Source organism: Pagrus major, chromosome 4 (genome assembly GCF_040436345.1).
Source record: "Pagrus major chromosome 4, Pma_NU_1.0".
NCBI classification, from domain to species: Eukaryota; Metazoa; Chordata; class Actinopteri; order Spariformes; family Sparidae; genus Pagrus; species Pagrus major.
In genome coordinates, this window is record NC_133218.1 from 35,976,802 (window position 1) to 36,003,613 (window position 26,812).

The 26,812-nt window shown below is 39.7% G+C and overlaps 2 protein-coding genes across 3 annotated transcripts; one reads left to right on the top strand and one right to left on the bottom strand.

The window, feature by feature from the left end:
- Positions 1 to 33: 33 nt before the first annotated feature.
- On the bottom strand, positions 34 to 9,000 carry LOC140994601 (protein NLRC3-like). Its single transcript, XM_073464317.1, has 9 exons — positions 8,949 to 9,000; positions 8,528 to 8,677; positions 8,152 to 8,271; positions 7,027 to 7,250; positions 4,892 to 6,722; positions 3,607 to 3,780; positions 2,943 to 3,116; positions 2,058 to 2,231; positions 34 to 1,290 (listed from the first exon to the last, which is right to left on the bottom strand). Exons 2-9 carry the CDS (start codon positions 8,656 to 8,658, stop codon positions 1,257 to 1,259), a joined length of 2,862 nt encoding a protein of 953 aa, XP_073320418.1. The 5' UTR covers positions 8,659 to 8,677; positions 8,949 to 9,000; the 3' UTR covers positions 34 to 1,256.
- Positions 9,001 to 10,331: 1,331 nt separating this feature from the next.
- On the top strand, positions 10,332 to 26,371 carry LOC140994599 (NLR family member X1-like). Of its 2 annotated transcripts, XM_073464315.1 has the most exons (13): positions 10,332 to 10,396; positions 10,648 to 10,797; positions 11,050 to 11,169; positions 11,845 to 12,068; positions 12,396 to 13,731; positions 13,903 to 14,418; positions 18,721 to 18,894; positions 20,366 to 20,539; positions 21,325 to 21,498; positions 23,001 to 23,174; positions 24,049 to 24,222; positions 25,070 to 25,243; positions 25,774 to 26,371. In XM_073464315.1, the coding sequence occupies exons 2-13, from the start codon at positions 10,667 to 10,669 to the stop codon at positions 25,964 to 25,966; spliced, it is 3,564 nt and encodes a 1,187-aa protein (XP_073320416.1). In that variant the 5' UTR covers positions 10,332 to 10,396; positions 10,648 to 10,666; the 3' UTR covers positions 25,967 to 26,371. The 2 variants fall into 2 exon arrangements, with proteins under 2 accessions (XP_073320416.1, XP_073320415.1); XM_073464314.1 differs by having other exon boundaries at positions 10,333 to 10,396; positions 12,396 to 14,418.
- Positions 26,372 to 26,812: the final 441 nt, after the last annotated feature.

Here is a 26,812-nt window from a genome sequence, read left to right on the forward strand (position 1 = left end):
ACAAAAAACATAACAAATAAATAAAAGGTCTAGTAATTTTTAGACATGTCAAGACTTTATTATATTATATTACATTATATCTTTAAATCAAGTTGAACTAACTTCTCATTACATTTAATTTTGCCAAATGAAGTCAGTCAGAAAGAAAACATTCACATCACCAGTTCAGTTTAAACACTTTGAGGGGAAACAGTGGTAACGTTGACATCTGCTGGCAGAAAGCAGCTCCAGCAGGAGCTACAGAACGTGAACGGAGGTGATAACAATGGCTTCAAGCTCTGAACGTTGACTTCATGCATCTGTGCATGTAATGTGAAACTAGCAGGGTCCCACATTAAACTGTGAATTACTGACGCTGCAGGAAATATGATTATCAAAATGTTTTCACTTCTAAAACTTTAGATTTAAAACTTGATACATGATCAACACATGTGGAGCAAATCCACTGTATGTGTCATTTACTGTACAATGTTAAGATAAGATAAGATACTGATCTCCATTGGGAGAAATTCACAGGTAACACAGCAGTACAGAGGGAAATAAGTAGCAGTACAAGAGTAAGTCTAAAAAGAACAGAGACAATAATAAGGAGATATTTGTAAAGAAATAAAATAACAATTTGAATAAAAATATAATAAAAGCTATTAGAATAAAGATAAACATACTGTATACAGTAACTGTCCTTGTGTGTGCATGACATGTGCAATATGTAATAAATGTGCCTGTGCAAATGTTAAATAAAGTAGTGCATCATGCTGAGTCGTTACCAGGTTTTTGATGCATCATTATTTCATGAATATCATTATTGAGCATGTTGTGTCCCCTCAAGCAAAAAGTCACGCTACACAAGTGACAAAAACGTTCTGAAGTTTAACCGTAATGTACAAATAGTTTATAAATAATGGTATATAGGAGGTAAGACTTTAATTTTATTGTGTTTTTACTGGATGAATGTAGTGTTGCATTTGTTTCTTTTATTGCCAAATCCAGGGGTGCGGTAGTTAGTGGAACCAGGAACCCGGGGCCCCAACATTTGGAGGTGGAGGTGGACTTGACATTTTGTGTGACAGTGGAGCTGATCTCAGAGCAGATCAGACTGAGAGTCATATCTACTTGTTGTGATTCCTCACTCAGTCACTGCTGAAGCTCTCTTCTCCTCTCCACCTCCCAGTCAGAGCCTCTCCACCCACCAGCTGATGCTTAGACCTCTCTGGATCATCAGGACACAGCTGATCCTCTCATCACCACCACCTCTCTCATAACTCACACTTTAACAGAGATGGCTCCCAGCTGAGGAGAGAAGAAGACAGACAACAGAAGTCATGAATCAGTGTTTACAGAGACTCCCTCCATCAGGGGTCAGTCAGTGATATAAAGACCAACAGGGACTTCAGTCACTGTTTAGACCACAAGTGGAGCGGCTGTGTAGTGCAACCAGCTTCCTTTCAGCTCTCATGATAAACTGCTGAGAGTCCCTGAACACATCATTACTGCAGAAACAGATATTCACTGCTCACTTTAATGGTGATTTACTGAGTTTTACAGAGTTCAAAGCTGTTAAAAACCAGCATCTCTGTCACATTCGAATACGTCATCTACTTTTGAAGTATTACATGACAAATGTGTAAGTATGGAGGCTGTTATACAAATATCAGGAGAAAACAAATTAAAGATGGACAGATAAATACATGACATTAAAGGTCCTTTATGTTCATACAAAGACTGAGCAGTGAAACATCAGCTGTGGTGACTGGACTTCAGCAGAGGTTCTGGTCTGTAGAAACACCACATGGTTACTAAATGCAATGATGGATCTTTGAAATAAGAGCCAGTGATTTGCAGGCTTCAGTCAGATTGATCTGAGAGCTGTGACAAAGATGAACTGATCAATTATTTAGTATTGAATTGAGACAACAAAGACTTTGAGATCCTGAAGCCTGTCACCGTTCTCCTGTCACAGCTTCATCAAAGAAAACAAGAAATGCTGGATCTTCGCTTTGATACTGTTTATAGTACAATACTTCTGAAACCAGCAGGGACTGACTCTCTTTACTGACCTCACAGTCTCCAGTCTACATTGTGGCATCTTTTTCAGATCACACAGCAGCTTCACTCCTGAACCCTGCAGCTTGTTTCCCCTCAGCTCCAGCTCTCTCAGGTGGTAGGGGTTGGACTTCAGAGCTGAGGCCAGAGAAGCACAGCTGATCTCTGACAAACTGCAGCCGCTCAATCTGAATAAAGAATAAATGATGTAGATACAAATTAATTTATTTAGCATTCACTATGTCCTAATCAATGTGCTTCTAAAATGAGTCAAGTGACTTTGTTATTGTGGATCATCATAATGTCAGCACAACATTCATACACCTGATCATGTCAACACAGATTTATTTTTATTTCAACTTTTTGTCAATTTAAAAAATATATTCTGCAGATTTTCCACATATTTTAATCAAGATGAGTTGTAACAAAAACTCATGACTCATGACTGTGTGTCATGTTAAATTAGCATTAAGATCAAAGTTTGGGGTACATAATATTTATTTCAACCTGCTTGAGATCATTTTATTTCATTTTAATGTGTTGTGTTTGTTTATTTTGATCAAAACCAGTCTTTGTTATCTTAAATGAATGTTTATCACTTTACAAGTATAGAAAACAATTCAAATAAGCAGATTCTGTTTGGGTCTGAATATTTGTTCAGAGGATCTTCTGTTATCAGATGTGCCCATTTACCAAAAAAATATAAACATTAATTGACTTAAACAACTAAGAGTTTCTTCAGTCTTTTGTAACTACAGACTAAATTTAGTACACAAACATGAAAATATGAACTAAAGGACCAGCTTTATGGATGTAAGTTATTTGTAAACATAAATAAGGTTCAACTGTTAAGTAAACATTTAAGATCTACAATAGTAACAGAGAGTCAGTGAACTTACCTCAGAGTCTCCAGTCTACAGTGTGGACTCTGCAGAAAATTACACAGCAGCTTCACTCCTGAATCCTGCAGCTTGTTGTGACTCAGCTCCAGCTCTCTCAGGTGGGAGGGGTTGGACTTCAGAGCAGAGGCCAGAGAAGCACAGCTGATCTCTGACAAACAGCAGAAACTCAATCTGAAAAAAGAAAAAATGATGTAGATAAAACTCATTTATTATCCAATCAGATGTCTTAAGGTTTAAATGTTAAGCTCAACATTACTATGTCCTTATCAATGAGCTTCTCCCTAAAATGAGTCGTGTGACTTTGTCATTGTGTTATTGTGGATCATCATAATGTCAGCCTTCTACAGACATCAGCCAAATGTCATACATACATCTTTATATTCAACTCTTTGTCAATTTAAAACAGATATAAGTTCAGCAGATCTTCTGTTTATAAATGTGACCACTTATCAAAAATGATAAACATTAATTTACTTAAACAATTATCCGTCAACAATTTCTACAGTTTTAGTCTTTTGTGACTGCAGACTGAATTGCACAAACATGAAAATATGAACAAAAGGAAATTTGCAGCTGTAAATTATATATGAACATAAATTAGGTTCAATTGTTAATTACACATTTAAGATCTACAATAGTAACAGAGAGTCAGTGAACTGACTTCAGAGTCTCCAGGCTACAGTGTGGACTCTGCAGAGAATCACACAGCAGCTTCACTCCTGAATCATGCAGCTTGTTGAGGCTCAGGTCCAACTCTGTCAGATGGGAGGGGTTGGACTTCAGAGCTGCGGCCACGACTTCACAGTGAGTCTCTGACAGTCCACAGTTAGTAAGTCTGTGAATACAAATGAATACAGTGTTTATAGACTATCAACTGTAAGGCAGTACCAACTAGATATTGTGTGAGGGGATGTTGCCTCAGAGCCAAAGTAGTACATTTTAAATTAGTTTATTTTACCAGCAATCTGAAAGAAAAATCACCGATACCATTAATCAGAAAATGCTGAATATCTGGCCCCATAATTGGCTAGGGCCGATAATCAGTCTACCCTTAATCAAGATCCATGCGCTCTTCCCAAAGAAATTGACAAAAATTTCAGCACCAAAAGTTAATGCGTCTATTCTCCATCCAAGTTTCGTGGAAATCTGTTTAGTAGTTTTTGTGTAACAAACGGACACAGGTGATATCATAACTTCCTTGGTGGAGGTAATTAATTTAATAACTCATGGTGCATTACAAGTATAATTAGTACCAACTTTTCTCAAGTGGAGGTCAACTGTTGAACAACATCATTTCTTCTCTGAGCTCTGATAAAAATCCTCCACTGAACTGAACCTGCTGAGCTATGTTTAGAAATAACGGGACAAGCTTTAAAAAAAACTGTTAGCTTTGAAATACATCAGTTCATGGACCGTTCCATTGGAACACTACCAGAGAGAGCTTCCTTACTGTTTATAAAGCAGAATAATATCTTGCGCAGCAAAACATATGAAAAGACATTGTTGAAACTAGATGATGTAAAATCACAATTTTTTTAAAAAGCTGCTACATGGACTGAGAGTACAAAATGTTACTAGTATGAAGTAGCGTGAAAAGTAAATACTCAAGTTAGTACCTTAAATTTTTCTTTCTGATGGTCTTGTTTGCTCATACAGGTCATAAAGAGGAATCAGTATTAAACTGAGACCGTTTCAGAACCTGTTATAAACTCATTGTATTACGTTTAATGAGGATTAAGAGAGGGATGTTTTGGGCTCCCCTCACATCCTCTCAAATCAAACAATAAATTGTTGTTTCGATTGTGAAAATGGACGAGTAGAATCATTTCATCAAATCAATTCAAATCTTTGATAGTGTGGAAGTTTTAAATTGTGCATGTATGTAAAGTGTTTATCTTTAATACTGTAGGCTTCATTTTTATAATGTTAGTCACGTCTCGACTTACCGAGCCTTTCTGCAGTTCATCACAGCTGGAATCAGTCTCCGTTGTCCCTCGTCTGATGTGTTGTACTTCTGCAGGTCCAGCTCATCCAGAACCTCCTCTGACATCTGCAGCATGTAGGCCAGAGCTGAGCAGTCAAACATAGAGAGTTCCTTCTTTGATTTGTTCTCTGACTTCAGGAACTCTTGGATCTCCTGATGCACTGAGTGGTCGTTCATCTCCGTCAGACAGTGGAGAATGTTGATGCTTCTGTCTGGAGAGATATCATCACTGTTCGTCTTCTTTAGGTTTTTAATGGCGCTCTTGATGATTTCTGGACTGTTGTCCGTCTGACCCAGCAGACCTCCTAAGAGTCTCTGGTTGGACTCCAGAGAGAGACCATGAAGGAAGCGAACAAACAGGTCCAGGTGTCCGTTTTTACTTTCAAGGGATTTCTTCATGGTGCTTCTGAGAAAGATATCCAGGGTTGGTTCTGTTTTATCCATGACTTCCCTAATAATGATCATGTCATACTGCTTCCAGTCTGGCAGGAAATCCGACAGTACCTTTATGTTCCTGTTGGCGTGACAGTGAAGCATGTAGACTGCAGCCAGAAACTCCTGAACACTCAGATGAACAAAGCAGTAGACTGTTTTCTGGAAGATCACACTCTCTCTTCTGAAGATCTCTGTACAAACTCCTGAGTACACCGAGGCCTCTGTGACATCAAGACCACACCGCTCCAGGTCTTCTTGGTAGAACATGATGTTTCCTGTCTCCAGATGTTCAAACGCCAGCCTCCCCAGCTTCAGAAGAACTTCCCTGTCAGCCTCCGTCAGCTCCTGTGGACTCGTCTCACGTCCCTCATCGTACTTCTGCTGCTTCCTCTTTGTCTGAACCAGCAGGAAGTGTGAGTACATGTCAGTCAGGGTCTTTGGCAGCTCTCCTCTCTGGGCTGTAGTAAACATGTGGTCCAGAACTGTAGCAGTGATCCAGCAGAATACTGGGATCAGACACATGATGTGGAGGCTCCTGGAGGTCTTGATGTGTGAGATGATTCTGCTGGACAGATCTTCATCACTGAATCTCCTCCTGAAGTACTCTTCCTTCTGGGTGTCAGTGAATCCTCGTACAGCTGTTACCCTGTCAACACGTGAAGGAGGGATCTGATTGGCTGCTGCAGGTCGGGAAGTTATCCAGACGAGAGCCGAGGGAAGCAGCTTCCCCTTGATGAGGTTTGTCAGCAGCACGCTGACTGATGACTCCTGTATGACATCAGACACAACCTCATTGTTCTTGAAATCCAGTGACAGTCTGCTTTCATCCAGGCCATCAAAGATGAACAAAAGTTTACAGACAGCGAGCTTCTCTGCTGTCACTTTCTGTAATGTTGGATGGAAAACATGGAGCAGCCTGAGAAGACTGTACTGCTCATCTCTGATCAGGTTCAGCTCTCTGAAGGACAGCAGAACCAGCAGACTGACATCTTGGTTTTCGGAGCCCTCTGCCCAGTCCAGAGTGAACTTCTGCACTGAGAAGGTTTTTCCAACACCAGCGACGCCGTTCGTCAGAACGACTCTGATGTGTCTCTGTTGGTCAGGTAATGCTTTAAAGATGTCGCAGCACTTGATCGGAGTTTCACTGAAGGTTTTCTTCTTGGAAACTGTCTCAAGCTGCCTCACTTCATGTTGGGTATTAACCTCTTCACTCTGTCCCTCTGTGATGTAGAGCTCAGTGTAGATGCTGTTGAGGAGGGTTCCACTTCCTGCTTCATCACTTCCTTCACTCACACGTTCACATCTACTCCTCAGACTGATCTTATGTTCATCTAAAACCTTTTGCAGACCAACATCCACTGAAAAAGACACACAAGTTTGTGACACAACAAAGAAAATTTGACAATCTGGTGATTATTTTCATTACCAATAAAAAAAACAATCAACACAAGGATATGTGAGGAAGTAAAAGTTATAAAGTCCAGTTTTGAGGAAACATCAGAAATGTTCTGTTGTCTGTCAGCGTCTGTGTGTTGATGTACACGTTTGATTGACAGCAGAAACCTTGGAGTGACATTTGGTTCTCCTGTTTGAGTTGTATCCACATGGCTGAATTTACTCATTCCAAGTCTCTACAATAGATTTTTAATATTATAGTCTTACTTTGTACTTTGGCTGTTTGCAGTCCAGCTCTTGTTTTGGATCTTTTTCCACACTGGGGACAGGAGGAGTCTCCTGGTGAAGCAGACTGGTCCAAGTAAGAGTTGATGCACCGTCTAAAGAACCGGAGTCCACAGCTGGCAGAGATTGGATCCTTCAGGACGTCCTCACACAAAACACAGCAGGACGTCTGCTCCTCCACAGAAACATGACTCCTCTTCCTCTCTCTGTGAAGACATTTCTTTATAACTAAAATGAGCTGGTGATTGTTGTTTTTGAGGATTATTGAGTGAGGAGAAACTTAATCAACATTGCACAGCTGCTTCACATTAAACGTCATTAAGTATTAATGTATTAGAACTGATTAAGTTGTTTCTTTCTTTGTCTAAAACATTGTGTCAGACTGTCGTGGCATCGCTGTATCAGCCTGTTGGCTACTCAGTGTCTAAGGTACGTCTCACATGCTGACATTTAGCAGCTGTTTGAACACACTGGTTCAACTAATTTCACCACTGACACAACATTTATGACAGAAGACAACATTATATTGATGTCAAACATGTCAAATTTAACAAATACAATAAACAGTAACCAATATAGTCTACTTGTTGCCCTTATAGAGAGACAGATTCCCTTAAAAACGGTGCCATTTTTTGAATTGCTGAGTTAGGAGAAACCTTATGAACTGTGAAATGTGGGTTATGGCAAATTCTTAATTATTTGGGCCTTCTTGTAAATTTGGGAAATAAATTGTTTCTCTCTTTGTGTAAAAAAGATGGCATGCTGATGTATGAATAAAAAATTGCAACATGATGCCACAAGGTGGCATCATGTTTACTCCATCATTGAGGGGGATTTAATTCATGGCAAGTACCAGCAGAGACCTGCTGAGGTCAGCAACAGATCTGACAAACCAGCAATTCTAGATAGAAATATTCTGCACACATTTGAAGCAGGTTATTTCAGAAGTTACACAGTTTTACAGCTACTTCAATATAAGAGCAAAGATACAAATATATTTTTAAAGTTAAAATTCTGAAATGGAGGTTCTCGGGTGTTTTGATAAAGACATAAAATCAGCTCATCAATGCATCATGATCCACCAGGTCAGTAAAAACAGTGTCTTACTTTGTGCCTGAGGGTCCAGGTTCATTACTGAAGTTTGGAGGGGACATTTTGGACCAGTCACTCTTCATAGACAGACAGCTGGATACTGAAGACTCTGCTCTCTGTCTGTTGTACTGAACTCTGCAAACAACAACATGTTTTTATTCATATCACATGAATCCTTAATAAATTCTCTGGTACTTCTCTGACACTTGTGGCCTATTTGTACATCAGGATGTGTGATCTGGTTTTTACTCTTGATTATAAAACAGATCTGACAACTAGAGGTTGCTCTAAAATATGATCTGTCGATCCTGGAGACTAATGTTTCTCTACAATTGGTAAGTGACGACACATCAGCAGCAAACACTTATAGAGTTAGTATCAGTCCTCTTACTTTGTGCCTGAGGGTCCAGGTTCATTACTGAAGTTTGGAGGTGACATTTTGGACCAGTCACTCTTCATAGACAGACAGCTGGATACTGGAGACTCTGCTCTGTCCTCCTCTTTCTCCACACAATGACTCATCTTTTGGCCTGAAGTCGGTCTGAGAGGCAAAACAGTAAAACTGACTGTGAGCTCAGACCACAACAAAGAGTTTGACGCAGTACTGAGAGATCAGGAAGCCACACACACACACACACAAACTCACACACACACAAACTCACACACACACACACACACACACACACAGACACAGACACAGACACACACACAAAGAGATGAACTGACTGCTTGAACCTCTACAGTCCACAGGGAGAAAAACCGACTCAGAGACTTTGACAGGAGAATAAAAATGTTGTTGTTTTAACACTCACCTCGTCTCTGACTTCAGTTTTCCTCGTCCGTCTTCATGTTGTTCTGTCCACTCAAAATGGAGTCTGAACGGACAGACTGAACACTTTCACTTTCAGGTTCCCTCCCTGTTCTCATGTGTCACATTTTGCTCCTCCCATCTCCATTTACAAGAACTCAGTTCCTGTATATACACAGATCAGCTGTTTAACATGTGTTTATTGTACTTTTTACTCCATTACATCTACTTGTAAACATGAGTTACTCTGCAGATTCAGATAATTAATACAAAATATAATGAAACTAATAAATTATGACGTATTGTTGTAGATTAAACTACCCGACATTAAGTATTGAAAGTGAACTCTTTACCAGCTACAAGTGATGAATGTACTTTTACTTAAGTAAAATCAAATCTCAATTTGTTTCAGTCATGAACAAATTAACAATATTTGCTCACTATGACATCATATTTCTTACTTAACGGCTCATTGTCATGGCTACCGCCCGCGCGCTCCTGCTACCACATTAGCTGCTAACATGCTAAACTTACACAGCAACTACAGCCGCTAACCTTACAGAACTTAAAACAGTGGCACAGAAGCACAGTGTAAACCTTATCCTCGCCCCGGGCACCTCATAACATCACCAGCTTACCTGCAAATTACAAAAATACAACTTTAGATTCACATGTTCATGTTGGTACACAAGAGTACGCTGTGCATAGTCAAAGTCACGGGAAGTCTCGCGTGAGTACGTCGGTTAATGAGAAGATGGAAGCAGAGAGCGGCGGTGGCGCAATTGTGAATCTAAAGTTGTATTTTTGTAATTTGCAGGTAAGCTGGTGATGTTATGAGGTGCCCGGGGCGAGGATAAGGTTTACACTGTGCTTCTGCGCCACTGTTTTAAGTTCTGTAAGGTTAGCGGCTGTAGTTGCTGTGTAAGTTTAGCATGTTAGCAGCTAATGTGGTAGCAGGAGCGCGCGGGCGGTAGCCATGACAATGAGCCGTTAAGTAAGAAATATGATGTCATAGTGAGCAAATATTGTTTATTTGTTCATGACTGAAACAAATTGAGATTTGATTTTACTTAAGTAAAAGTACATTCATCACTTGTAGCTGGTAAAGAGTTCACTTTCAATACTTAATGTTGGGTAGTTTAATCTACAACAATACGTCATAATTTATTAGTTTCATTATATTTTGTATTAATTATCAGAATCTGCAGAGTAACTCATGTTTACAAGTAGATGTAGTGGTGTAAAAAAATACAATAAACACATGTTAAACAGCTGATCTGTGTATATACAGGAACTGAGTTCTTGTAAATGGAGAAGGGAGGAGCAACATGTGACACATGAGAACAGGGAGGGAACCTGAAAGTGAAAGTGTTCAGTCTGTCAGTTCAGACTCCATTTTAAGTGTACAGAACAACATGAAGACGGAGGAGGAAAACTGAAGTTAGAGACGAGGTGAGTGTTAAAACAACAACATTATTATTTTCCTGTCAAAGTTTCTGAGTCAGTTTTCTCCCTGTGGACTGTAGAGGAAAGACATGTTAGAATGAACTTAACATTAAAACTTCTAAAAGTGTGTCTGTGTGTGTGTGTGAGTTTGTGTGAGTTTGTGTGTGTGTGTGTGTGGCTTCCTGATCTCTCAGTACTGCGTCAAACTCTTTGTTGTGGTCTGAGCTCGCAGTCAGTTTTACTGTTTTGCCTCTCAGACTGACTTCAGACCAGAAGATGAGTCATTGTGTGGAGAAAGAGGAGGACAGAGCAGAGTCTTCAGGATCCAGCTGTCTGTCTATGAAGAGTGACTGGTCCAAAAATCCACCTCTAAACTTTCGTAATGGACCTGGACCCTCAGACACAAAGTAAGAGAACTGATACTAACTCTTTCAGTGTTTGCTGCTGATGTGTCACCATTTGCTAATTGCAGAGTAACATTAGCGTTCAGGATTGAAGAGATGTTCTGCCAAACCTTTGTATGTTAGAGCAAGCTGTCGTTGTCACATCTATTTTATCATCAAGAGTTAAATCCAGATCACACATCCTGATGTACGAATGGCCCACAAGTGTCACTGTACATCAGAGAATTTATCATAAAAACATGTTGTTGTTTGCAGAGTTCATTTCAACAGACAGAGAGCAGAGTCTCCAGTATCCAGCTGTCTGTCTATGAAGAGTGACTGGTCCAAAAATCCACCTCTAAACTTCCGTAATGGACCTGGACCCTCAGACACAAAGTAAGACACTGTTTTTACTGACCTGGTGGATCATGATGCATTGATGAGCTGATTTTATGTCTTTATCAAAACACCTGAGAACCTCCATTTCAGAATTGAAACTTTAATCATATATTCTTATCTTTGCTCTTATATTGAAGTAGCTGTACAATTGTGTAACTTTGAGAAATCTGAAATAATCTGCTTCAAATGTGTGCAGAATATATCCATCTAGAATTGCTGGTTTGGCAGATCTGTTGCTGACCTCAGCAGGTCTCTGCTGGTACTTGGCACAAATTAAATCCCCCTTGGTGGTTCATTAAAAACTTGCCACGACCACTTTTAACCTCAGTCCAAACCTGTCTAAGTCAAGCTGAGCTGCCTGAAGTGTCTGAAACAGTGAAGGACATAATGAGCTCTCTTTCATGGAGGAGTTTTACTGTGAAGAAGCTGCAGAAAGTGTTGAGTTCGTATTAATAACAAAATACAGGCAGATCACTAAATGTTTAATGAGACAAAGAGGAAAAGTAGATAATACGTGTTAATGAGTTTTCATTACAGAGTACTGAATTCAAACAAAACAGGACTTATTAGTGTTCTGTGATCATCTGAGCTCCTAGACAGTGTCAGCCAAATCTTGATATTTTTCAACAACAATCACCAGCTCATTTTAGTAATAAAGAAATGTCTTCACAGAGAGAGGAAGGGGAGTCATGTTTCTGTGGAGGAGCAGACGTCCTGCTGTGTTTTGTGTGAGGACGTCCTGAAGGATCCAGTCTCTGCCAGCTGTGGACACTGGTTCTGTAGACGGTGCATCAACTCTTACTTGGACCAGTCTGCTTCACCAGGAGACTCCTCCTGTCCCCAGTGTGGAAAAAGATCCAAAACAAGAGCTGGACTGCAAACAGCCAAAGTACAAAGTAAGACTGTAATCTTAAAAATCTAAAACTGTTGTAGAGACTTAAAATAAGTAAATTCAGCCATGTGGATACAACTCAAACAGGAGAACCTTGAAGTTGGAAAAAGCTCTGACAACTGCATTAATTTGCTTGTCAAACTTCAAATCAAATGTCACTCCAAGGTTTCTGCTGTCAGTCAAACGTGTACATCAACACACAGACGCTGACAGACAACAGAACATTTCTGATGTTTCCTCAAAACTGGACTTTATAACTTTTACTTCATCACATATCCTTGTGTTGATTGTTTTTTTTATTGGTAATGAAAAACTTGTGTCTCTTTTTCAGTGGATGTTGGTCTGCAGGAGGTTTTAGATGAACATAAGATCAGTCTGAGGAGTAGATGTGAACGTGTGACTGAAGGAAGTGATGAAGCAGGAAGAGGAACCCTCCTCAACAGCATCTACACTGAGCTCTACATCACAGAGGGACAGAGTGAAGAGGTTAATACCCAACATGAAGTGAGGCAGCTTGAGACGGCTTCCAAGAAGAAAACCTTCAGTGAAACTCCGATCAAGTGCAGCGACATCTTTAAAGCATTACCTGACCAACAGAGACACATCAGAGTCGTTCTGACGAACGGCGTCGCTGGTGTTGGAAAAACCTTCTCAGTGCAGAAGTTCACTCTGGACTGGGCAGAGGGCTCCGAAAACCAAGATGTCAGTCTGCTGATTCTGCTGTCGTTCAGGGAGCTGAACCTGATCAGAGATGAGCAGTACAGTCTTCTCAGGTTGCTCCATGTTTTCCATCCAACATTACAGAAGGTGACAGCAGAGAAGCTCGCTGTCTGTAAACTTCTGTTCATCTTTGACGGCCTGGATGAAAGCAGACTTTCACTGGATTTCAAGAACAATGAGGTCGTGTCTAATGTCACACAGGAGTCATCCGTCAACGTGCTGCTGACAAACCTCATCAAGGGGAAGCTGCTTCCCTCGGCTCTCGTTTGGATAACTTCCCGACCTGCAGCAGCCAATCGGATCCTTCCTTCATGTGTTGACAGAGTCACAGAAGTACGAGGATTCACTGACGCCCAGAAGGAGGAGTACTTCAGGAGGAGGTTCAGTGATGAAGATCTGTCCAGCAGGATCATCTCACACATCAAGACCTCCAGGAGCCTCCACATCATGTGTCTGATCCCAGTCTTCTGCTGGATCACTGCTACAGTTCTGGACCACATGTTGACTACAGACCAGAGAGGAGAGCTGCCAAAGACCCTGACTGACATGTACTCACACTTCCTGCTGGTTCAGACAAAGAGGAAGCAGCAGAAGTACCATGAGGGACATGAGACGAGTCCACAGGAGCTGATGGAGGCTGACAGACAAGTTCTTCTGAAGCTGGGGAGGCTGGCGTTTGAACATCTGGAGAAAGGAAACATCATGTTCTACCAAGAAGACCTGGAGCGGTGTGGTCTTGATGTCACAGAGGCCTCGGTGTACTCAGGAGTTTGTACAGAGATCTTCAGAAGAGAGAGTGTGATCTTCCAGAAAACAGTCTACTGCTTTGTTCATCTGAGCGTTCAGGAGTTTCTGGCTGCAGTCTACATGCTTCACTGTTACACCAACAGGAACACAGATGTACTCGAGGACTTCCTGCCAGACAAGAAGAAGAAAGTGTTAGACCTGTGTGGACCACGCAAAAGACTCCTCCAGGAAAAAAGTGCAACGGATAACAGAGACCCATCCCTGAACAGTCCAGAAAACATCAAGAGCACCATCAACTTTAAGAAGAACGTGCTTGACTGGCGTAGACAACAAAAAAGACTCCTCCAGGAAAGAAGTGCAACGGTTAACAGAGACCCATCCCTGAATGTCATTCCTTGGAGGGTAATGAATAAAACACACCCATCCCTGAATGTCTTTCTCAGAAGTGCCATGTATAAATCCCTTGAAAGTAAAAACGGACACCTGGACCTGTTTGTTCGCTTCCTTCATGGCCTCTCTCTGGAGTCCAACCAGACACTCTTAGGAGGCCTGCTGTGTCAGACAGACAACAGTCCAGAAATCATCAAGAGCACTATCGACAACTTGAAGGAGATGAACAGTGATAATATCTCTCCTGACAGAAGCATCAACATCTTCCACTGTCTGATGGAGATGAAAGACCCCTCAGTGCATCAGGAGATCCAAGAGGTCCTGAAGTCAGAGAACAAATCAAAGAAGGAACTCTCTGAGATCCACTGCTCAGCTCTGGCCTACATGCTGCAGTTGTCAGAGGAGGTTCTGGATGAGCTGGACCTTCAGAAGTACAACACATCAGACCAGGGACGACAGAGACTGATTCCAGCTGTGAGGAACTGCAGAAAGGCTCGGTGAGTCCAGACGTTATTAACATTATAAAACTGAAGCCTTCAGTATTAAAGATAAACACTTGCACAATTTAAAACTTCCACACTATCAAAGATTTGTTCAACTAGAATTAAACCTGCTTGTTGAAATAATGGTTCATGTGTTAAACTACAAATATCTACAAACATTTTTGTGTCAGTGAACACAAGTATCTTCTATCATCTTCTGTTTGTCTTCGGGTGATGGGGGCTCGATACAAATCCAGCAACAAAACGTAAAGACTTGAAAATGTTCTGACCACCATCTTTAATTCCAACAGACAGTCTTTAACAGTGTCTGCACAGCATGTCTATAATGTGTCTATTAATTGTATGTTTTATATACAGACACACAGACATGTAATATCTGTAATCTGCTGGGACTAACATCACTTGAAGTTTAGGTTTTTTCAATTATTGCTTTTATCATTTTTTTTCTCAGCAGTTTCTTATTTATTTCACATGTTCTGTCCATTTTCACAATTTTCACAATTTGAGAGGATGTGACCGGAGCCCCACACATCACGCTGTCCATCGTCATTAAAGGCACAACACAGAGTTTATAACAGGTTCTAAAACAGTCTCAGTTTAATACTGAAGCTTTAATATGACCGTCATATGCAAACAAGACCTTCAGACCTTTTCACACTACTTCATACTGCTAAAATATTGTACTTCTTACTCCACTAGACTACACTCCTTGTAGCGGCTTTAAATACATTCGTGATTTTACATAGTCTAGTTCCAACAATGAATGTCTTTTCATATGTTTTGCTGCACAAGAAATGATTCTGAATTATTTTTTATATTAACAGTAAGGAAGCTCTCTCTGATAATGTTTCAATGGAATGGTTCATAAACTGATATATTTCAAAGCTTTTGTGTTTTTTAAAGCTTGTCCCGTTATTGTCTTGTGTCTTGTCTTGTCACCCCTTGTAAGAAATGCAAATACAAACTTTCAATGTGTTTCCCTTCTGCATCATTTCACAACAGCACTAAAGGCAGGATATGCAGAGAAAGCAACAGCACACATTTGTGTTTGTGGTATTCATTAAATTTGCAGCCACAGTCTTTTTGTTTTCAGCAGCTGATTTCCTCAGACAGCAGCTGATGACACAGTCAGCTCCTGACGACCTCTAGGTTCATTCTGCCAGTGAAGGAGAGCTCAGCATGTTCAGTTCAGTGGAGGATTTTTATCAGAGCTCAAAGAAGAAATGATGTTGTTCAACAGTTGAACTCCACTTGAAGGAAATGTGTACTAATTATACTTTTAATGCACCATGAGTTATTAAATTAATTACCTCCACCAAGGACGTTACAATATTACTTGTGTCCGTTTGTAGGTTTGTCAGCAGGATTACACAAAAACTGCTGAAAAGATTTTCATGAAACTTGGATGGAGGATGGGTCTCAGCCCAGAATAGACCCCATTAACTTTTTGTGCAGATCCAGATAAAGGGGTGAACCCAGAACATTTTCATGATTTTTTCTCAGGGAAGAATGCATTGATCTTGATTAAAAAAATCAGTTGTATTCAGATGGCTGTCAACCAAGAGCGAAATTTTGATTTCAGAGGTGGGGGGGACACAAGTATTTTTAATAAAACTCTAACTCTTTCAGTTCACTGTGTTTTTTAGTAGTTCTTCTAGTTTTCTTTTGCTACTTTTAAGTTTACTGTTCCCTTTTTTGGTTTGACTGGTTGTAAAGCATGTAGCAAAACATTATCACCCAATTCTGTGTTTCACCTTGTAAGTCAACTTCACTCCAACTCAGTACCTCCAATTTTACTTATTTTTGGAATATATGGTAAACAGACCTCATTTACATAGCACCACCCAATGGTGGGCAGGTCAAACTGGCAGGAATATCACAGGTGGGGAGAATATAATAAAATGTCCATAATTCAGTGTAAGTAGTCAAGTAATCAATTTTATTTGAAATGAGTGTAACAGAGAACCACTGTCATTTTTAGGCAAGAAGAAAATCCTATTTTTGATGTAAATGAAAAGTGAACAAGGGTCAATTTGACCCAAAGACCACAGAAGGATCAACATAATCAACTCATCCAAAGCTTCCAGTGTTGTCTTAATCTCATGACTAACATATGTTTATTCTTTCAACCTCACCTGTGAGCCTCCAGCCTCTCCTCCTACATCTCCTCCAGCTTCTCCTCCTCTACCTCCTCTACCTCCTCCAGCCTCTTCTCCTACATCTCCTCCAGCCTAGGGCTGGGCGATTAATTGAATTTCAATTTCGATTTCGATTTTGGCTTCCCTCGATCATGAAAACAAGATAATCGTAATAAAACGATCATTCTGCCGCACGCCGTGTCTTGTGTGGTAAATGCAGCGAACCCTTCCATCTCCACCTGTGCACTCCGCTCCGCCCCGCCCCCGCCTGAACAGTTTCGCTTTCAGCCACGCCGGTGCGTGTTTGGAAAAAATGTGTAGAAGAAGACGGTAGAAGATGGCAGAAAGGAGCCTCTGGTCGGGAAGAAAGATAAAGCGAATTCTGTGGTGTGGAAACACTTCGGTTTCGAGGAGTCTGACTCGGAACAAACGAAGATATTGTGCAAGATAGGCACATCCATCCGGCTCCCGCAGGCATGAAGAAATAACGGATGCCGTCACATACATGATTGCCAAAGACATGAGCCCTATCAACACCGTTAGCGAGCCGGGGTTCAATTAACTGATTAACACATTGAACAAGCGGTAGTATGTGTTACCATCACGTCACCATTTCAGCAGAATTGCGCTGCCTGCCCTTTATGACGAATGTCGCGGAAAAGTTGCAAGAGAAGTGTCAACAGCATTATATTTTGCCACCACAACGGACCTATGGTTTTTTATTTTTACATTACATATTATTTAATTCATTTTATTAAAATATTTTTCTTATTTATTTGCATTTTTCAGTTCAAACTTATCGTGTTAAAAGAAATACCAGAGTTAAAAGTTCAATAAATGCTTGTTCTCAAATCAATGAATAATCGTCTTTAATAATCGTGATTACAATATCAATCAAAATAATCGTGATTATGATTTTTGCCATAATCGAGCAGCCCTACTCCAGCCTCTCCTCCTGTATCTCCTTCTGCATCTCTACTATCCGTCACCTGACAAAAATATATTGATGCATGACATGAACAGTGGGACAATTTGGGGTGCAACAATCATCAATTTTGATGATACAGTTATAGAGGAAAAAACTTAGTTTCACAATTATCATGAGTTTGGATGTATAAAATCACATTTGTAATCCGAGGTTTTATTGTATTTTTCCCTCAATCTTTCTTTGTTGGTGTTTTTTTTAAACAGTTGCTGCCTTTCAACATAAAAATAATACATGAAAATAAGTGTATCTCTTTGGCATTAAATATAAACTTTTTTAAAATCTTTGCATTGTTGAGGCTCTACAGTTATTAGTATTATTATTATTATTATTATTATAACAATACATTTTATTTATCAGCACTTTCAATACAACTCAAAGACACTTTACAAGATTATTGAGAGCTTTGTAATTGATGAGGAGGATCTTGAAGTGGATATGCTGCTTTATTGGGAGCCAGTTGCAGGATGGGTGTAACGCATTTCTTTGAGTAACTTGTCTCTTTACTATAGTGTAATATTGTTTTTGGACGGCAAAAACTGCAGGGGACCAAAACGGCCTTTTGAAAAAGTGCAGGGGACATGTCCCCTGTGTCCCCCCCCAAATTACTTCCGTGCTGTCATCTGTGACTGAATACAATTTGATTCAGACAAAGGGGACTGCGGGTCCTTGGTGGAGGTATACGCTCTGAGTGCCATTCTTGTTTTATAGGATATTAAAAGCAGATGAAGTGATATAATAAGATGCATCAAAGATGCACAAAATATAAACAAGCACTTGTAGTAAATACATGAGTGCAGTTACAACCTTCAGGGATTTTACAGTTCATTAAACTGTTAAAGTTGAACAAATAAATCACAGCACACTTCTGTAAATCAACACCTGACGCATGCTTACATTACAGTCATTTGGCACTCTGAAAAATGTGTCCAAAAACATCACTTTTGGGTTCATTATGTTGCTCAAGGACACAACGACATGTGGACAGGAGGAATTCAAGTTTCAAACTATATAAACCTTGTAATTAATGACTGACGAGCCCAGGCTGACGAGCTGAGCTACAGCCGCTCATGCAAATGTGCTTTGTGATGTAAAATGCATAAAGTGTATTTACATTATACTGAAAGATTATATTATAGGTGTTAAATTATCTTTATTCATCTGTATTCACAGACTTTCTAACTGTGGACTCTCAGAGACTCACTGTGAAATCGTGGCCTCAGCTCTGAAGTCCAACCCCTCCCATCTGACAGAGTTGGACCTGAGCCTTAACAACCTGAAGGATTCAGGAGTGAAGCTGCTGTCTGGTGGTTTGGAGAGTTCACACTGTAGACTGGAGACTCTGAGGTCAGTTCATGTGTTTTGCTTGTGTCAAGTGTAAATCTACCAAATTTAAACAGGAGTATCTGTAATACTTTGTAAGGGGAGTTTTGATGTTGCATTTAAGATTAATAGAACAGGATGTCAGTGCACATTTTATCCAGTGATGAAGATGATGGAGGATGAAGCTCAGTCAGCTGTGTGTTGATGGAGATGTCAGTAGTGATGAGGGTAGCCCATTGACTGCATGAAATAGTGGACAGAGCCAATGTGACGTCACCCGAAGGTTTCTGAAGAGCCAGTATGAAACTCAAAGTGGGTGGTACCGGCCGTCGCCATCTTGGCAGTGCTTGACTCCTCCTAACTCCGGGCTATTCAAAAATGGGCAAAGAGGTGGAGCGTGGGTGGAGCTAAAGTGAGGCGAGTTAGTTAAACAAGTCCACTGACCTTGAAGCTACCAAGCCATCTAAGGCTAACAAACTGTGTTCACACAAAGAGAAGCAAATTTCACCTCACACAAGATTGATTGCTGGTTTATTTGCCACATTAGCCTTGTACATTAGCAGCAAGATAGCGAGCAAGTGGTACAGAGGATGCATGCTGTTTGGTTTCAGCAAAGTAGCAGTCAAATAACAGTTGTAGTACATTAGTCGATTTCTGCACCTCCTGGCTCGTTATGGCAGGCAAATCCAGTTTGAATCCCAAAAGTTTAAAAAACAAATTCTATAATCTTCTCAACTCCATTTTCCTCCAGAGCTTACTGGCCCCAGCAGCTGTCTACTGGTTAGTGCTAACAGAGTTGCTCATTTATCCAAAACACCTGCCTCTGTCCACGCCAACTGGGTGTCATTTGTTTCAAAAAACAAATGACACAAGACAAACAAAACTGACACCGTGACTGAACATTATTATGTGTGACATCTGTATTGAAATTCTCCAAAAGGCACCAACAACACAAATGCAGCCGAAAGATGAAGTTCAGTGACTGTAATTAGCCAATTAATTGTTTTGGAGCCAGCCTCAATGAGGATAGTCTAAATCTGTTCTGAAATGAGAGCATCAGAAGTGCTAGGACAGGCTAGAAAGGGTGGTAAAATATTTACCTAATTTTTATTCATTTGATAAAGTCTTCATTTTTATTTTGGCCATTTTGGAACATATACAACATAATATTGTTCATAAAATGACAAATGATTGTCATAAATTAGAAGAAGCAGAAGAGAATGAAAATAACAGTAAGATCATGTGTGATTTGAGACTGGCTGAGATCAGCAGCAAGTTTGTAATTTGTATTGTCATGAACTGGTGTATGGATGTTGTGCTGACATTTTGATGATGTTTGTTGAAGGCTGACATTATAATGATCAATAACAACAATAACACAATGACAAGGTCACTCGACTCATTTTAGAGAGAAACTCATTGAAGGGGACATAGTAATGTTGAGCTGATTGGATTATAAATTAATTTGTATCTACATCATCTTTTCTTTATTCAGATTGAGGAACTGCAGTTTGTCAGAGATCAGCTGTGCTTCTCTGGCCTCAGCTCTGAAGTCCAACCCCTCCCACCTGAGAGAGCTGGAGCTGAGGGGAAACGAGCTGCAGGGTTCAGGACTGAAGCTGCTGTTCGATCTGAAAAAGAGTCCACAATGTAGACTGGAGACTGTGAGGTCAGTAAAGAGAGTCAGTCCCTGCTCGTTTCAGAAGTATTGTACTATGAACAGTATCAAAGCGAAGATCCAGCATTTCTTGTTTTCTTTGATGAAGCTGTGACAGGAGAACGGTAACAGGCTTCAGGATCTCAAAGTCTTTGTTGTCCCAATTCAATACTAAATAATTGATCAGTTCATCTTTGTCACAGCTCTCAGATCAATCTGACTGAAGCCTGCAAATCACTGGCTCTTATTTCAAAGATCCATCATTGCATTTAGTAACCATGTGGTGTTTCTAACACCAGAATCTCTGCTGAAGTCCAGTTACTTGTTTTATAGGATATTAAAAGCAGATGAAGTGATATAATAAGATGCATCAAAGATGCACAACATATAAACAAGCACTTGAAGTAAATACATGAGTGCAGTTACAACCTTCAGGGATTTTACAGTTCATTGAACTGTGTTAAAGTTGAACAAAAAAATCACAGCACACTTCTGTAAATCAACACCTGACACATGCTTACATTACAGTCATTTGGCACTCTGAAAAATGTGTCCAAAAACATCACTTTTGGGTTCATTATGTTGCTCAAGGACACATCGACATGTGGACAGGAAGAATTCAAGTTTCAAACTATATAAACCTTGTAATTAATGACTGATGAGCCCAGGCTGACGAGCTGAGCTACAGCCGCTCATGCAAATGTGCTTTGTGATGTAAAATGCATAAAGTGTATTTACATTATACAGAAAGATTATATTATAGGTGTTAAATTATCTTTATTCATCTGTATTCACAGATTTTCTAACTGTGGACTCTCAGAGACTCACTGTGAAGTTGTGGCCTCAGCTCTGAAGTCCAGCCCCTCCCATCTGACAGAGTTGGACCTGAGCCTTAACAACCTGAAGGATTCAGGAGTGAAGCTGCTGTCTTGTGGTTTGGAGAGTTCACACTGTAGACTGGAGACTCTGAGGTCAGTTCATGTGTTTTGCTTGTGTCAAGTGTAAATCTACCAAATTTAAACAGGAGCATCTGTAATACTTTGTAAGGGGAGTTTTGAGGTTACATTTAAGATTAATAGAACAGGATGTCAGTGTATATTAAATCCTGTGATGAAGATGATGGAGGATGAAGCTCAGTCAGCTGTGTGTTGATGGAGATGACAGTAATGATGAGGGTAGCCCATTGACTGCATGAAATAGTGGACAGAGCCAACGTGACGTCACCCACAGTTTTCTGAAGAGCCAGAATGAAACTCAAAGTGGGTGGTATCAGCCATCGCCATCTTGGCAGTGCTTGACTCCTCCTAACTCCGGGCTATTCAAAAATGGGCAAAGAGGTGGAGCGTGGGTGGAGCTGAAGTGAGGCGAGTTAGTTAAACAAGTCCACTGACCTTGAAGCTACCAAGCCATCTAAGGCTAACAAACTGTGTTCACACAAAGAGAAGCGGATTTCGCCTTACGCAAGATTGATTGCTGGTTTATTTGCCACAAACAGCCAGACTACCTTGTACATTAGCAGCAAGATAGCGAACAACAAGTGGCACCGAGGATGCATGCTGTTTGGTTTCAGCAAAGTAACAGTCAAATAACAGTTGTAGTACATTAGTCGATTTCTGCACCTCCTGGCTCGTTATGGCAGGCAAATCCAGTTTGAATCCCAAAAGTTTAAAAAACAAATTCTATAACCTTTCAACTCCATTTTCCTCCAGAGCTTACTGGCCCCAGCAGCTGTCTACTGGTTAGTGCTAACAGAGTTGCTCATTTATCCAAAACACCTGCCTCTGTCCACGCCAACTGGGTGTCATTTGTTTCAAAAAACAAATGACACAAGACAAACAAAACTGACACCGTGACTGAACATTATTATGTGTGACATCTGTATTGAAATTCTCCAAAAGGCACCAACAACACAAATGCAGCCGAAAGATGAAGTTCAGTGACTGTAATTAGCCAATTAATTGTTTTGGAGCCAGCCTCAATGAGGATAGTCTAAATCTGTTCTGAAATGAGAGCATCAGAAGTGCTAGGACAGGCTAGAAAGGGTGGTAAAATATTTACCTAATTTTTATTCATTTGATAAAGTCTTCATTTTTATTTTGGCCATTTTGGAACATATACAACATAATATTGTTCATAAAATGACAAATGATTGTCATAAATTAGAAGAAGCAGAAGAGAATGAAAATAACAGTAAGATCATGTGTGATTTGAGACTGGCTGAGATCAGCAGCAAGTTTGTAATTTGTATTGTCATGAACTGGTGTATGGATGTTGTGCTGACATTTTGATGATGTTTGTTGAAGGCTGACATTATAATGATCAATAACAACAATAACACAATGACAAGGTCACTCGACTCATTTTAGAGAGAAACTCATTGAAGGGGACATAGTAATGTTGAGCTGCCTGAACCTGAACAAACCTGATTGGATTATAAATGGCTTTTTATCGACATCATTTTTTCTTTGCTTAGATTGTGGAACTGCAGTTTGTCAGAGATCAGCTGTGCTTCTCTGGCCTCGGCTCTGAAGTCCAACCCCTCCCACCTGAGAGAGCTGGAGCTGAGCAGCAACGAGCTGCAGGATTCAGGAGTGAAGCTGCTGTGTGATTTTCTGCAGAGTCCACACTGTAGACTGGAGACTGTGAGGTAAGTTCACTGACTCTCTGTTACTATTGTAGATCTTAAACTTACTTACTTAGCATTTATGTTGAAAGATAACTTACATCCATTAAGCTGGTAATGTCCTTTAGTTTGTATTTTCATGTCTGTGTACTAAATTTAGCAACATATTTCATCCCTCATAATGCTACATTGTGAACAACAAATCCATATTTCAACAAATATAAAAGGAAACTTGTTGTTAAGACATGTATATATAAACAGCTTGATACTTTCTGCTGGAACAAACAAATCTTTGACACAGGTTTCAACAATTGAAGCTACAAACTTGATATTAACAAACTGGGTCACTGTCAAGGCGAATCAGCTCTGATCGGATCTGTTTTCTCTCGTAACGATGATGGATGATGCTTTGCCATTCAAGAAACATGCAATGTTGAAACCATAGAAATAAACCACTATTTAGTTTATTTTTGTCACCAGGGCGCTCTTGGAGGCAAGGAAGGTCCAGCGTGGCCCTACTCCTGAGCAGGTTATTTATGGTGGCAAAAAATGTGAACGGGGCATCACTACTTATTTGTTTTTTATTTGTTTAATTTCCAGATACATTTTCATCAAACACATAACCATTATTATAACCATAACCAATGTCAAACACAAGTTTAACACTATAACTTGTCAGAAATCACATGTTTTATGGGGGATCTCGAAAACCTAGCTGGTCTGTAGAAGGCTGACATTATGCCTATCCACAATTACATACTGACAAAGTCACTCGACTCATTTTAGGGAGAAGCTCATTGATTAGGACATAGTAATGTTGAGCTGCACATCTAAAATCTGAACACATCTGATTGGATTATAAATTATTTTTATGTTCATAATTTCTTCTTTTTTTTAGATTGAATTGCTGCAGTTTGTCAGAGATCAGCTGTGCTTCTCTGGCCTCAGCTCTGAAGTCCAACCCCTCCCATCTGAGAGAGCTGGAGCTGAGTTACAACAAGCTGCAGGATTCAGGAGTGAAGCTGCTGTGTGATTTTCTGCAGAGTCCACACTGTAGACTGAAGACTCTGAGGTCAGACACATTTTTTTAACTTCTGTGCTCAGATTATTATGATGTGAAAGTTGTGGTCAGGCTAAACAGCAGACATCAGGTTGTATTGTACTGATCCACACTCAGTATCTCAATGCTGAAGTCTGTTTACTTTTTCTGTGGTTTAGTCCATTGACTGTGGCAGAGCAATGTTGAGTCGCACATTTAAAACCTTTGTATAAAAACAAAATTTACACTGGATAATTCACTCTGAACCTCTGAAACTCTAATATAAAGAACATGCTAATATAAAGAACATCAATACAACATTAAATAAATAATCTGTATTTCATCTATCCAACAGGAATAAATATATTCAGCATTTTCTTTTCCAACAGTTTTATGAAGTTATAGGATGCTCATACTGACTGAATAGTTTAGACTGAAGATGCTTTGACTTTATGACTTTGCTATTCCTAAAAGACATTTTGTAGATGTTGTTTGTTCACGTTTCCCCCAAAATTCATCCTGACATGTTTGCATCTTTGGAAACTTTGAAATCTTGAGTCGAATCTTAAATCAGTTTCTGTGGGTTTTATTTGTTTGGCTGCACATTAGTTTGTATAGATGGAGCCACTGGTGGAGCTGCCAGAGTTTAAGAGATGAAGTAACTGAGTATTTAGTGAAGTAGCAGCACGTTGTCATTAATATTAATGAGAGCTCTTTATCACTTTTTGTATTTGACAGGTTTGAACATGCATCCTGTTGGATTCAGATGTTTGGATTTTCCCTTTTCTAAACTTCTTCATTCTAAACCTTCTTGAGCTCTGAACAGATTATTAAACATAAACATTGTCTTCTACATTTACATTGTTTATTCTTTGCTTAGATTGAGGGACTGCAGTTTGTCAGAGATCAGCTGTGCTTCTCTGGCCTCAGCTCTGAAGTCCAACCCCTCCCACCTGAGAGAGCTGGAGCTGAATGAAAACAAGCTGCAGGATTCAGGAGTGAATCTGCTGTGTGATTTTCTGCAAAATCCACACTGTAGACTGGAGACTCTGAGGTAAGTTCACTGACTCTCTGTTACTATTGTAGATCTTAAATGTTAACTTACCAATTGAACCTTATTTATGTTGATAGATAACTTACATCCATAAAGCTGGTAGTTCTTTTGTTCATATTTTCATGTTTCTTTACTTAATTTAGTATGCAGTTACAAAAGACTAAAGAAATTGTAGAAAATGTTCACTGTTAGTTGTTTAAGTAAATTAATGTTTTATCAATTTTGGTAAATAGTCACATCTGAAGATCCGCTGAACTCATATTTGTTTTCATTTGATATTGTGTTAATGATAAAGATGAATGTGTGTTGACATGAACAGGTGTATGAATGCTGTGCTGACTTTTGGATGATGTCTGTAGAAGGCTGACATGATAATGATCCACAATAACACAATGGGAAAGTCACTCGACTCATTTTAGAGAGAAGCTCATTGATTAGGACATAGTAATGATGAGCTACACATTTAAACCTGAACACATCTGATTGGATTATAAATTAATTTGTATCTACATCATCTTTTCTTTATTCAGATTGGGGGACTGCAGTTTGTCAGAGATCAGCTGTGCTTCTCTGGCCTCAGCTCTGAAGTCCAACCCCTCCCACCTGAGAGAGCTGGAGCTGAGGGGAAACGAGCTGCAGGGTTCAGGACTGAAGCTGCTGTTGGATCTGAAAAAGAGTCCACAATGTAGACTGGAGACTGTGATTTGGTTTGTCTTGATTTAAAATGTTAAATACAGACATTTTCAACAGGTCCAAAGGCTAAATGTGATGTGATGATGTCATAAAGACACATTTTGTACATTCACTTAAAGTAGCAACATAATCATTTAATGCATTCATAGTTAAGTGAAGAGAGTTAATAAAGTGTATTAATGACAAAACCTATTAAATTAAATGTTTTGCATGAAAAGTCTGAACTTGGTGAATAACTATAGATGTCAAATCACTGACGTTTGCTTATTTTCATTAAAGCCAACTAAGATTGTTGCGTGCAGACACCAGCAGAAAGATCTCATAGGATTCAACAGATTCAGCTGTCTCATTTTTTGTGTTTTATTTTGTGTTTTTCCTTTTGTTTCTCCTGGATGTTTGTCCATTTATACTTTACAATAAATCCATTTGAAAGAATTTCTACAGAGGAGTGAGACATTTGTTCAAAACAATAAAGGTGTGATTTTATGTTTCCACCAAAAGGAGGCAGCATCCCTCCATCATTTTAACAGGAATGTTCGGTACAGTTTGGATCATGGTTTCTTCACATTTTGTCAGTGTCAGACTTCAGATCAGTTCTTTGTTTTTGATGTATCCTACTATGTGTCATTTTGTGCTTAAAGGTACAGAACTTTAAAAGATTTTAATATGAAAACGAGGCTGTTGTCGCTGTTTCGTGCTCTTCAGTTTAACTTCTTGCAACCGAGTCTTCGGTGAACCCCCCCAGCCAGACAGGGTCCAGCTATTTACTGATGGCGATTATGTGTCGCGTTTAGAGCAAAAAACTTACAACACAATATAACAACATACATATGATTATAAACAGTTTTCTGAGACATTTTTTTAGACTTACAGCTG